At 38.1% G+C, this 11,652-nt stretch overlaps 3 protein-coding genes across 8 annotated transcripts in view; 1 reads left to right on the forward strand and 2 right to left on the reverse strand.

Annotated features, from left to right (window-relative positions):
* The first annotated feature begins 230 nt into the window (after nucleotides 1-230).
* On the forward strand, nucleotides 231-3,250 carry LOC111493346 (O-fucosyltransferase 36-like). 2 transcript variants are annotated; one of them, XM_023143014.1, is made up of 4 exons: nucleotides 232-586; nucleotides 859-1,702; nucleotides 1,930-2,179; nucleotides 2,831-3,250. In XM_023143014.1, exons 1-4 carry the CDS (start codon nucleotides 439-441, stop codon nucleotides 3,005-3,007), a joined length of 1,419 nt encoding a protein of 472 aa, XP_022998782.1. In that variant the 5' UTR covers nucleotides 232-438; the 3' UTR covers nucleotides 3,008-3,250. The 2 variants fall into 2 exon arrangements, with proteins under 2 accessions (XP_022998781.1, XP_022998782.1); XM_023143013.1 differs by having other exon boundaries at nucleotides 231-1,702.
* A 12-nt stretch (nucleotides 3,251-3,262) lies between these two features.
* Nucleotides 3,263-8,428, reverse strand: LOC111493345 (protein STRUBBELIG-RECEPTOR FAMILY 7-like). 4 transcript variants are annotated; one of them, XM_023143010.1, is made up of 17 exons: nucleotides 8,308-8,428; nucleotides 8,100-8,231; nucleotides 7,252-7,384; nucleotides 7,100-7,171; nucleotides 6,940-7,005; nucleotides 6,793-6,864; nucleotides 6,605-6,676; nucleotides 6,297-6,368; nucleotides 6,148-6,213; nucleotides 6,007-6,069; nucleotides 5,599-5,915; nucleotides 5,182-5,477; nucleotides 4,790-5,061; nucleotides 4,298-4,430; nucleotides 4,014-4,150; nucleotides 3,787-3,943; nucleotides 3,263-3,660 (listed from the first exon to the last, which is right to left on the reverse strand). In XM_023143010.1, the coding sequence occupies exons 2-17, from the start codon at nucleotides 8,200-8,202 to the stop codon at nucleotides 3,511-3,513; spliced, it is 2,181 nt and encodes a 726-aa protein (XP_022998778.1). In that variant the 5' UTR covers nucleotides 8,203-8,231; nucleotides 8,308-8,428; the 3' UTR covers nucleotides 3,263-3,510. The 4 variants fall into 4 exon arrangements, with proteins under 4 accessions (XP_022998778.1, XP_022998777.1, XP_022998779.1 ...); XM_023143009.1 differs by lacking the exon at nucleotides 8,308-8,428 and having other exon boundaries at nucleotides 8,100-8,292; XM_023143011.1 differs by lacking the exons at nucleotides 8,100-8,231; nucleotides 8,308-8,428 and having other exon boundaries at nucleotides 7,100-7,154.
* Nucleotides 8,429-10,153: 1,725 nt separating this feature from the next.
* LOC111493348 (vacuolar cation/proton exchanger 3-like) overlaps nucleotides 10,154-11,652 on the reverse strand; it is a 4,730-nt gene continuing 3,231 nt past the window's right edge. For both annotated transcript variants that reach the window (XM_023143016.1, XM_023143015.1), the window contains 5 exons: nucleotides 11,403-11,519; nucleotides 11,271-11,324; nucleotides 10,977-11,093; nucleotides 10,595-10,688; nucleotides 10,154-10,272 (listed from right to left, as the gene is read on the reverse strand). In XM_023143016.1, coding sequence (XP_022998784.1) covers nucleotides 10,262-10,272; nucleotides 10,595-10,688; nucleotides 10,977-11,093; nucleotides 11,271-11,324; nucleotides 11,403-11,519 — 393 coding nt within the window. In that variant the 3' untranslated portion in view covers nucleotides 10,154-10,261. The remainder of the gene's footprint in view (nucleotides 10,273-10,594; nucleotides 10,689-10,976; nucleotides 11,094-11,270; nucleotides 11,325-11,402; nucleotides 11,520-11,652) is intronic.

Here is an 11,652-nt window from a genome sequence, read left to right on the forward strand (position 1 = left end):
ACACTTTGAATTAAAAATAAAAAACAATGTTTTTTATTTTTAAATTATTATAATATGATAAATTTATCGATATTTTTTTAAAAAATTATAACAATTTAATTTTTAAATTTTAGTATGTAAGGTAAAAAGAAGAGAAAATTTTCACCCTTTGGGGCGTATATATTAAGCAGAAGGAGAGACGATTTGGTGGGGGCGGCCCAATGTTAAAAGAGTTTGGTGAGGGACGATGGCGTGTCATTTTCTTTCACCGACGGATGTGATGATACTCCTTCATCCTTCGGCCTTGCTTCCTTTTCGCTTAAACTTCCATCTTCCTCGCTAATCAACTGTGTTTCTCTCGCGACAGTCCAACAAACACTGCGGATTTCCACTCAATTTTATCCAACCATACTCTCCTGAAGAAGAGGAAGAAACAACAAGACCTGAAGAAGTTCATGGATGACGAATCAGATGATTGCCGAAACCTCATTGACCAGAATTCCCCCAAGCGCATCCCTTCTACCTTCGACATCGACGACGATCCCCATTTCAGGCCTCCCATTCAGACTTTCCGTTTCTCCATTCCTAAATTTGCATTTGACAAGAGGTACTACTACATTTTAGCGGCCGCCCTCCCTCTATGCATTGTTGTTGTATTTTTCTCTGCCGACATCCAAACTCTCTTCTCTACTAATCTCTCTTCCCCACTGAAAAGTTCCGATTCCCTCAGTGACCGCATGAGGCAAGCGGAATTAAGAGCTTTGTATTTGTTGAGGCAGCAACAACTGGGTTTTTCCGATCTTTGGAACCGCTCCTTGCTCGTTCAATCTAATTCAAGTTTCAACTCCACCTCTTCTAATAATTTGAGTTCCAATTCAGCCTCAGGAACCCCATCTACAGAAGATCTCAATTCTGCTATATTGAAGCAGATTTCTTTGAACAAAGAGATCCAAAACGTTCTTTTGTCCGCCCATAGCTCTGGGAACATATCAGAGGAAGTTGGTGATGCTCATTCCATGGGGAGCTTCGCCCTTGATAGATGTAGAAAGATGGACCAGAAACTGTCGGATAGAAGAACTATTGAGTGGAAGCCAAAATCGAACAAGTTTTTGTTCGCTATATGCACTTCGGGGCAAATGTCGAACCATTTGATCTGTTTGGAGAAGCATATGTTCTTTGCTGCTATCCTCAACAGAATTCTTGTTATTCCTAGTCACAAAGTTGATTTTCAGTTCAGTAGAGTAATTGACATTGATCATATTAATTCATGTTTGGAAAGAAAGGTCGTCATTTCTTTTGAGGAGTTTTCTGAGATTAAGAAGCACCACTTGCACATTGATCGGTTCTTCTGTTACTTTTCAAAGCCAGATCCTTGTTATGTGGATGACGAACATATTAAAAAGTTGAAGAACTTGGGGGTCTCTATGGGCAAGCTCGAATCTGCCTGGAATGAAGATACTAAGAAGCCCACTAGAAAGACAGTTTCGGACATTGAATCCAAGTTCTCCTCTAATGACGATGTTGTAGCTGTAGGAGATATTTTCCTTGCTAATGTAGAGCAAGAGTGGGTGAATCAACCAGGTGGTCCCATCGCTCATAAATGTCAGACTTTGATAGAACCAAGTCGTCTTATCAAGCTGACGGCCCAGCGGTTTATTCAAACCTTCTTAGGAAAGAATTATATCGCCTTCCATTTCCGACGACATGGTTTTTTAAAGTTCTGGTAATGCATTTACGATCAATATGTTCATACAAATTCTCTTTTACGGCTGATTATTATTTTCTTTAGAAACGAATGGTCAAGATTTTGTTCGTTTTCTGGTTGGCCTTTTGACGAACAATGTTAACAAATGTTATCATTGTTTCTTGTTGTTTGAAGTACTTGGCAAGTTGGGTTTTCCATAGGGAGATTTCATATCAAAGTGGGTAATGAAATTCTCTGTGTTTCAGTAATGCAAAGCAGCCAAGCTGCTTTTACCCCATTCCCCAAGCAGCCGACTGCTTAATTCGAGTGGTTGAAAGGGCAAACGTTCCAGTCATTTATCTTTCTACTGATGCAGCAGAGAGTGAATATGGATTGCTGCAGTCACTTCTTGTGTTGAATGGGAAGCCCATACCACTTGTTAAGAGGCCTCCACGTAATTCAGCTGAAAAATGGGATGCCTTATTATATAGGCATGGGATCGAGGGAGATTCTCAGGTCAGCCTAAGAAACTCAACTTTTCTTTTACACACTTGGTTTTGTAGGGAAAAGGTTATCTTAACAGTCGAACCCTTTTTTGTTTCTATCGATGTTTTATGCATAATGACTAGCTGAGGTTAGAGTTAGGGTGTCAATGATGCTCCAGTACTTTCAGCATTTTGAGTGTTTGATTTTAGCTGTGTACAAAGTTCCACATGCGCACAACATATGTTGATTGAATAGCCCGAATCATTTATAATTACGGCTTGTTCATGATCAAGTTTAGATGGGGGCAGCTATAGAGGGCAGTCTTCCGGTATTCTTAAGACAAACTGTCAAAGGTTGCTGGTTTGATTTATTTGTTTTAACTTTATTTAGGTTTGTTATATACTTCGAAGTTCACCATGTTGCTTACAAAGCTCATGGTCCGATTCCAAAAATCTTTCTAGTAGCATTGTTTTTTCTTTACATGCTTTTGTTATCATAACTTTTCAGCCGTGGGAGGACATGATCTAAAATACTAGACTTGATACAAATGTTGAACCAGAGTCCTTCCCGACTGTACTAACATTGACTTGTTTGTTTGGTCATGTGAATTGAAGTTCTATGTGAAATTATAAAATCTTGAGTTCCCTTTGTATCCTCACCAGTCAAATTTTCATCGTGTAGGTTGAAGCGATGCTGGACAAGACAATTGGTGCTATGTCTAGCACATTTATCGGTGCATCTGGGTCTACATTCACTGAGGACATTTTGCGGCTTAGGAAGGACTGGGGCTCTGCATCTACTTGTGATGAGTACCTTTGCCAAGGCGAGGAACCAAATTTCATTTCAGAAAATGAATGATATGTAAAGATTCCGTGAGGTATAGAAGCTGTCACTCTGATCCATTTTTAGGCTTGATCTAGAATCTAGTTTACTGTATGATATGGTACCTGATGAAGTCTGCACGAATTCTTTTCCATGAACTAAAGTACTCTTCATAAGATATTTACGGCTGTAACCCATGTATATAGAGAAATACTTGAGACACTGAACTTCGCAATTGTATAATCCACAATACTTCCCATAGGGGAAGGCCTTGATTGAATAAATAAGATCTTGCAGTAAGAAGCTTCTATTAAGCAAGATAGGTTTTAAAACAACTTCTCAGTTTTCATTGATTGCACGACCAGGTTCACTTCCTATGAACTTTTCAGCAAGCATAGAGCGTGAAAAGCAATGTGAACGTAAACATAAAACATTACCGTGCTTCTGTCTATGAAGGCGGGTATGCATGGAATCCTAATATTAACGCGACATCCATGTGAATGATTAAGCATTCCTTGTAGATTGCTTAAAGAAGCCAGTTAAGATGTCTCATGTGCATCAGGTTCATCAATTCTAAACGATGATCCGTGATCACTTCCAAATGTTCTTCTGCTCATGTTGGATCTCTGCACAAGCCGAACCAATGCTTCCACCACCTCTGACATAGGAGGTCTGAATTCGGGCTCGGGCTGCCATGGAAAACCCAAATGAACCTTCATTTAGCTGATTAAAAGACTGAATAGCACAGTATTTTGCAAGATTTTTGCTTCTTAACTAGATGTTTAGAGTACAAAATTTTGACCAAGGCCGAGTACCTGGACGCAGAGAGCCACAACATCTGCAAATCTCGAGAGAGACTTGACTGGGTAAAGACCTTTAAGTGCAGGATCAACCATTTTCGTCAAGGCATCAATGTCATGGAGCTGAGGCGTTGCCCATCGAACCAAGGATTGCTCAGCTCTTGGCCTTGAACTACAACGAAGTCATAAAAACATCATTAAACAAACCAATTAGTCTTAACTTTGAATTTGTCTATATTTACCTATCAAACGGCTTACGTCCACATAGAAGTTCTAACATCACCACTCCGAAGCTGTATATGTCGCTTTTTAATGTATATTGACCAGACATGGTAACCTCCGGGGCACTATATCCAGATCCTGCTTGCTGATCTAATGCCTGAGAATTTGACAAAAAATCATATAAATGAACATATTCAATGCCTTTCCATTATGATTGTTTACATATCATGCAACTCTGCTCTAGGAGTTGGTTCATTGAAGGATATGAAGGAAGTAACTTGTGGGAAAGGTTTGAGAAGCTCACATGATCTAGGTTGGTAATAAAGCTAGCCAGGCCACAATCGGAAAGATGAGGATTAAGTTCGGCATCCAGTAAGATATTAGCTGACTTTATATTTCTGTGTACAACTGATGGTGCACAAACTTCATGTAGGTACCTACAAAGTTCTTCCAACTTCAGATGGTCCAAAAACAACTATAAATAAATTTATTTGTTCAACAAAGTTTTGATCAATTGGGGATCTTCAAATTGTATGAATGACCTTGGTAAAGTTAACTTTGTACTTTTAGAAACATATATATTATGCCGATATGAAGATAGCTCAACTAGTTAATACATATACCTTCGACCGAGATTAGAGGCTTGAATTTCTACCGCGCAGGTTGAACGCATCTTGTGAATGGTGTGCATGTGAAAAGTATAATGATAATACTAAAACTTGAACAAGCACTATGGCCTAATTGCTAGAAATCACATCATAACCACAAATATGTCGGGAAAAGTTCATGAACTTACTCTAGTGCACGGGCCGTTCCCAGAGCAATCTTGACACGTGAGTTCCAAGTCAGTGGCTTGCTATATTCATCTGATATATGCAAGAAGTCATGAAGTGAGCCATTCTTATGGAACTCATAAAGTAGCAAATGCAGACCATGCTCTGAGCAATAACCCATTAGCTCGGTTACATTAGGATGATGCAACTGTGATACATTAGCAACTATCTCTGTGAAATCTTCCAACAACTCTCTAGGGAAGGCAGCTGAATCTATTTTCTTCACGGCAAGAACCTACATCATTGCCAAGAACGCTTAAAGAGAGTGACTTAGCATATCAGATAGATTGTAGTTGGCCACTAAGCAAACCATTATTATTTCCAACTTTAGATACAAATAAAAGGTAAAAAGTACCTTCCCATCGTCAAACTGAGCCCGAAAAACACGTCCAAATGATCCCTCACCAAGAAGATTTTCTACATTGAAACTGCCTGTAGCCAATTGCAGATCTGCTATTGAATATGATTTCACACTTATCTCAGGAGCAACATTGGCCTTCTTCGCAGCAGGTATCGTTGATGTATCATTGTCATCAAACGATTTATGACTGTCCATAGGTGGGGGTCTTAGATTGACTGAAGCAGGAGAACTCAATGCTTTTGTATCAAATGAGGATGAAGTATGAATAAGCTTCATTTCTGCCAATGAATCTTTCAAAAGAATTCACTCAATCAGAATACAAAAAAGTTGGAATGCAGGCCAATAAAAACTTCTTGTAGAACGTTTACAAGAATTCACCCAATGAATAAGAAAGCAGTCGAGCAAGTTTACCTTGCGCTGCATTTGAAGCAGTAGATACGCTAAGCTGGTTCCTAATCTTTAGTTTTTCTATGTCTGTGGATGACTTCTTGGGCCTTCTCTTTACAAAGAGATATGCTAGCACTGCTCCTACAACTAGCAGAGATATAAGAATTCCAGCAATGGCACCACCACTGATTCCTGATCTACTGCTATCTCCATCAGCAGCACCACTACTCAGTGGGCTGTAATTGTTCCCAGGCTTGTGATATCTGTAATTGTGGTAGGCTGGAGATGTACCGGGCGGAGGTGGGGGTGCAAGCCCATAGCTCCAAGAATTGCCACCATCCCTGTCACATAGTTGAACAAGTTCAATTGGACTACAACATTTGGCTAAACACAATATCTTAGAGAAGATAATTATGTTGGTCAGTTACTCACTGAATATTTATGTTCTTCAATCGGTCAGGAACCCAACCAGTAAAATTGTTGTTCTCGACATTCCTGAGAAGAATGCAATATAAGTTGTTTCTACATGCTAAGTTCCTACTGAAAAATAGTCATATAAGAATGAATACCCACAAGTTTTGGAGAGGAAGATTTGCAAGAACATCAATAGTGCCACTGAACTGGTTGTTTTGCAGAAACCTATAGAAATTTAGAAGGAAAAACATGAAGAATCAGCACTGGCTACATACTTATTCCACATTAAGTAATTATTCAATACCCACATTGAGTTCATACTGGTAAGGTTGCTAAAACTCTGGGGGAGAGTACCTGACAGAAAATTGAAAGAGACATCCCTGAAGAAGGGAAAGATGGTTATTTACACTTTGAATTTAAAGAAAACAGGCTACGATATCTTTTCAGTTAGTAGATGATTGTTAGTTCATATGTTTAAATGAAGTTAATTCACTGTTGGAAATGGTTTCAGAGAAAAATTCTCTTTTTTCTTTAATTGATGTAAGAAATCAAGGAATGAAAGTGATCAAAATATTTAGTTAAACTCATATTAATTGAGGATAAAATGTGAACTCACAACATGGACATGGAAGAAAGATTCCAGAACATATTGTTGACTTGATCCCGAAGCTGATTGTGGCTGATGTTCCTATGATCCCAAGTCAGGAGCGGAGGGGCAAGAGCAGAAGACCGAGCGTTAGCTTCAGCATGCAGGTAGAATGCATAAAAGGAAAAGAAGTATATATTAAACTTGAAAGTACTAACAAGGATATAAGCAAACTCATTTGAGAAATAGAATATGGAAGGCTTCCACTGAAGTTATTACATCCAAGGTTTCTGCAGAAAGAAACTAATTTTATAAATTGAGATGGAAATATGACTTTGTCAGAATAAACAACAACAGAATCATACAGTTTTTGCAAGCTTTGAGGGAATTGATAAGGTATGTCAGGTCCAAGATTGTTGATACTCACGTCTCTGCAAATTGCATTTATTTACATATTATCTATATGACATATCAATTAAGAAAATTAATTTATATCCATTTGACAAACAAGACCAAAGATCTTACAGATTAATTAGAGATGTCAAACTTGAGAGCTGGTATCCCAGTGATCCAGAAAGTCCTAAACCAGACAGTGAACTAAAAAAAATTATATAGATAAGTGAAATCACATAAATGTTAACTGTATAAATGTATATAACAGGGCAAGAGAAATATACATTTCTGTGACCCGTGAGCCCGAGCAAGTAACGGCTTTCCAAAGCTGACCACACGGATCTCCACCACTTGCAGTCCATAGGGTTAGAATTGGAGGCGAGTTTAAACTAGTAAACATGGCATTTAGAGCAGACACTGCAGAAATAATGCTACTAAGATATTTATGTGTATGAGTAACTGAGTGCGTTCAAGTAAAAATAACAATAACTTTCCAACGAATATATCCTCTACACAAAATATGTCAAAATATCACTTCGGAAGCAACAATGCATACATGATGATCTCCTAGACAAGTAACATTGTTCAGGTTAGAGCCAAGGAGCAGATACATATGGGTACGAGGTGGAGTTCTTGCTCGATTTCTTTATCCGTATAGTCACTATTTTTGTGCAGTAACAAGGTCTACTGAGATGGTATCCTTGTCAAAATCCAAAATGAGGCATCTCTAAGTACTCACATTCTTATAGGCTGAAAGTTGTGACATGACAAATATACGCCACGCATACTCTCCTAAAACCACTGTTCCTAAGGAAGCTCCTTGCAGGAGAGGAAGAAAGTTCTTCATATGATGAGAGCCCTAATAATAGTAATAAAAAGCAACATTCTCTTAACTGAAACCTCTTTAAAATCATTTTCTTCTTTAAGGGTTATATGAGGCTCTGATGTAAAAACTGAAGTGTAGCTGAAAGTATGTAATGTAAGGAGCATCCAGGTTGCTTTCCAGTGTATGCAGTGCATAACATTAAGGAAGAAGAAAAGGAATGCTTGAAAGCTAATGTAAGAACAGAAACAAAGTGTGGGAAGGAAAACAAGCAAAGTGAAACAAGACACAAAGAACTCAGGTACTGACCATCTCCTGGATCCGTAGCTCCATAGATAAAACTGGCCCTCCATCCCAAAATGCAGATATTGATGAGCAGCAACGCCTCTCCCCAACTCCATTTCTTCACCATTTCTCTCTCAGTCACTTGCTCCTCTCTGCCTGAGAAGGCAGAAAACAAATCAGCTTGCCTCCTTTTTTTTTTTTTCCTTCTCTTTCTTTTAATTCTACCTCTTACCCTTTTAAAGAATGGGAAAAATGTTTCTTTATGGCCATCGCAGCAGGACTTGTCAGATAGTATCCAAGGCCTTGGAAAGGTCTCTCTATTACCACTGTTGCCACTTATTTTGTCTCTTTCTCTCTCTCTCGGGTTAAATTTTTATTTTACCATGTTTCTGCTTTTTCGTGAATAGAAAATGGGTTGGTAGAATATTTTATTTCTACCGTTGATTCTGACGGGTGGCTATTGGAGATAAATAGTTCCAAGAAGCAGTCGCGAGGAGGATTACCAGCTCGAGTGTCTGCCATGCGAACAAAGAATATATGCGATTAGTTTAAGTACGCATAATAAACAGCAAGTTTAAGGTAGCTTACAAACACGTTTCCTAAGCGGGTCCAAACCATTATAAGAAAACTTTTATTTCTCAACAACCAAACTATCATTTTAGAATGAACATCAAAAAAGCAGGCAGCTAAACTCCAATTCATTCGGGATGCATAAATCAAAGAAAACCAGCAACAAGCTCTAGAAAGTTGGTTTAAGGATTCGAAGACAAATGCAAAGCCCAACAAAGAAACAGAACTCCGGACAAATGGTAGGTCTTGAGGTAGCAGAACAGCAGTGTCAGAACTTATGCTTGCTTTCATTTTACATCACTGCTGGTTTCAAATAGACATTTATGTTTGGATAAACTAGAAGGTGGAACCATTACAGCAACATTACGGTACCTTGGCGACTGTCAAGACATTGATATAATAATGAGCTCCTTTCTTCCACATCAATATCAGATTCTTTCATCTCCTCACAGAAAACAACGAACTGAGGTATCATTCTTTAGAAACAAGAGTGTGCATGAAGACTTCTTTTTTCTATTCTTTTGTTTTGCATAGGGAGTTTGCAAACATTGAAAAAGTTAACTTTACAATACTAAGTTTGCGAAAACAACTACTGTAAATGCATATTTAGCGTCGATGGTAATGAGCAAAAGCCAAGAAACAAATTGGAAAATGAAAGGGGCAATGGGAAAAGAGGAGAAAAGACAAGCAGTGGTGGACACATGATGGGGCTAAGTCCAGGTGGTGTGGTGGGTTAGTCACGAGCTCGCAAACGTTGGGGTCCAAGACAAATTTGAAGTGGGGTCGGCCTCTGCGACATTTTCACAAACAGTTTGGTGATAGAAATCACAAAGCTTGGAAATTGGAAGGAGCCCACGCAAATAGCGTATTTGGAAGGTGGATACTAATCTTGGTTACCAAATTTCCAGGACTTTATGTACGTATACATACACACATCAAACCAATTTCCAGTCAGTTGAAGACAAAAGATTATGTCATTTAAAGACAGAAACAAACTAATTTTACTTTCGAGGGATTGGGTTTGGATTGAATTGGATAAGATTTCTGTTTCTTTAAATATACATTGTTTGTAGTCTGCTTTGGTTGATTGTTATCGTTTCATTAGAATATATGCTGTGTGCTAAGCTACAAAGTTCTAAATTCGAAGATCCCACACAACCATCTTCCACCTTACAATTTGTTTGGGTGTGGGACATTTTTTGTTCCTTCAAAGAAGCCCACATCTTTTGAATCCCCGTTTTCAAGAAAATGTCCATCTCCTGGATACATTCGGGATCAGTGGTGATATTTAGTTTGATTGGTTGAACACTTCTTTTAGCTAAGACGACAAAGAAGAGCATTCAAAGGAAGAGCTTACAATTAATGAATATAGATTACAGCTGAAGCCTATGATAAACAAGCTAAGGAAGAAGATGACAAATGAGGAGAAAAGATCAACTGTCATATTATAGCACAGTTCAACTAACGAAACCAAACTCCATCTGATGTCCAAACCATTTCTGTGAGTCCTCTTATGTTTGCAGCTTCCAACGAAGTGAAGCAATGGTGGTTTGAGGATTAATACAATGCAGAACTTCAGCTTGCAGTAAAGTTCCAGGACCAACTTGCTTCCAGGGTTAATCATCATCTGTGTAGCAATCCAATAAATAATTATGGCTCCAAACCTTTTAAGCCAAATTCATTCGCAGTTTTAGCGGTTAAATATCGACATAAGAAGGAAATCCTACGTCCACGAGTCTAGAAGATTATAATGAACAAAAATATCTCAGAGAAATCAAAGCTCAACTGGCATAAAACATGTAACTTCAGCCAAAAGGTCAGAGGTTCGAATCTCCAACCCCAACATACCCTTGATTAATAAGGCGAGAAGATGTAATTACAAGGAAATTCCAGAAACTAAGAAGCAGTAGATTTTCTATTTGTAGTGGATTGAAGGAGTAACTACTCACCACTGCTAGGGTCAACATGTACAAAGAAGCTGGCTGCCACAATGAGGTAGCATAGAATAAGCATTAGACCTTTGAAATAATTTGACGTCCCCTCCTGCAAATATGACCATCGCCAAGAACATGAGAACAATGACTTATCGTACAGAACAAACAGAGATAAGGACAGCAATTGTTCGCATACCAGTGTCTAATGCATTTATACTGAACTTATCATGGATTAGCCACTTTTATTTCCCATTCTCGTTTATACTAAATTCATGTTTCGACGGAATGGCTTTTGGTATATAAACGAAACTTATTATTGAAAATGCACCGAAAAGTTCAAAGTAATAGTCCCATAAAGCAGCGTTAAATATGGAAGGATGGATAGAAGATAACGCACCTGCAACATAAAGGCCACCACTAGCACAGTTATAAACAGAGTTGCAGTCTCAAAGAGTTTAAAGTTCAAGTCCATTGGTATTCCCATACACCATCCAACAACGACGCAAAATGGGATCTGCAATCATCAATGGCACACAGAACAGCTATAAATACAAAATCAATTTCATATCCAACGCAATGTTATAGTAGAGTTAAACTAATGGTAATTCTGTTTCCATTTCACCTAAAGTTTTGTTAGAATCAACTGATTAAGTGTTTTACTAGCAACTTAAAAATAATCTTCAAGAATTACCACAAACATGGATATCTGTGTTGATGATCCAATAGCAACTCCAAGGGTGATGTTCTGCAGTAACTTTTAGGTCAATTAAGCCAAAGAAAAGAGATGATTATATGAAAATGAAAAAATCCACGAAGTACTCACAAGCTTATCCTTCATGGCAAACATGATTGCACTTGCATGTTCAGCAGCATTTCCAACTATCGGCAACAGAATTACACTAATAAAAGCCACTGGCAAATGTAATGATTCAGATGCTCCCTGAGAGAATACACACAAACTAATTAAATTTGCTGGATACTGCAAGGTCCTTGTCACTCTCTCTCTCTCTTTTTTTTTTTTTTTTTTTTTTTTTTTTTTTTTTTTTTTTTTTTTTTTTTTTTTTTTTTTTTTT

Source organism: Cucurbita maxima, unplaced genomic scaffold (assembly GCF_002738345.1).
Source record: "Cucurbita maxima cultivar Rimu unplaced genomic scaffold, Cmax_1.0 Cma_Scf00018, whole genome shotgun sequence".
Lineage (NCBI taxonomy): Eukaryota > Viridiplantae > Streptophyta > Magnoliopsida > Cucurbitales > Cucurbitaceae > Cucurbita > Cucurbita maxima.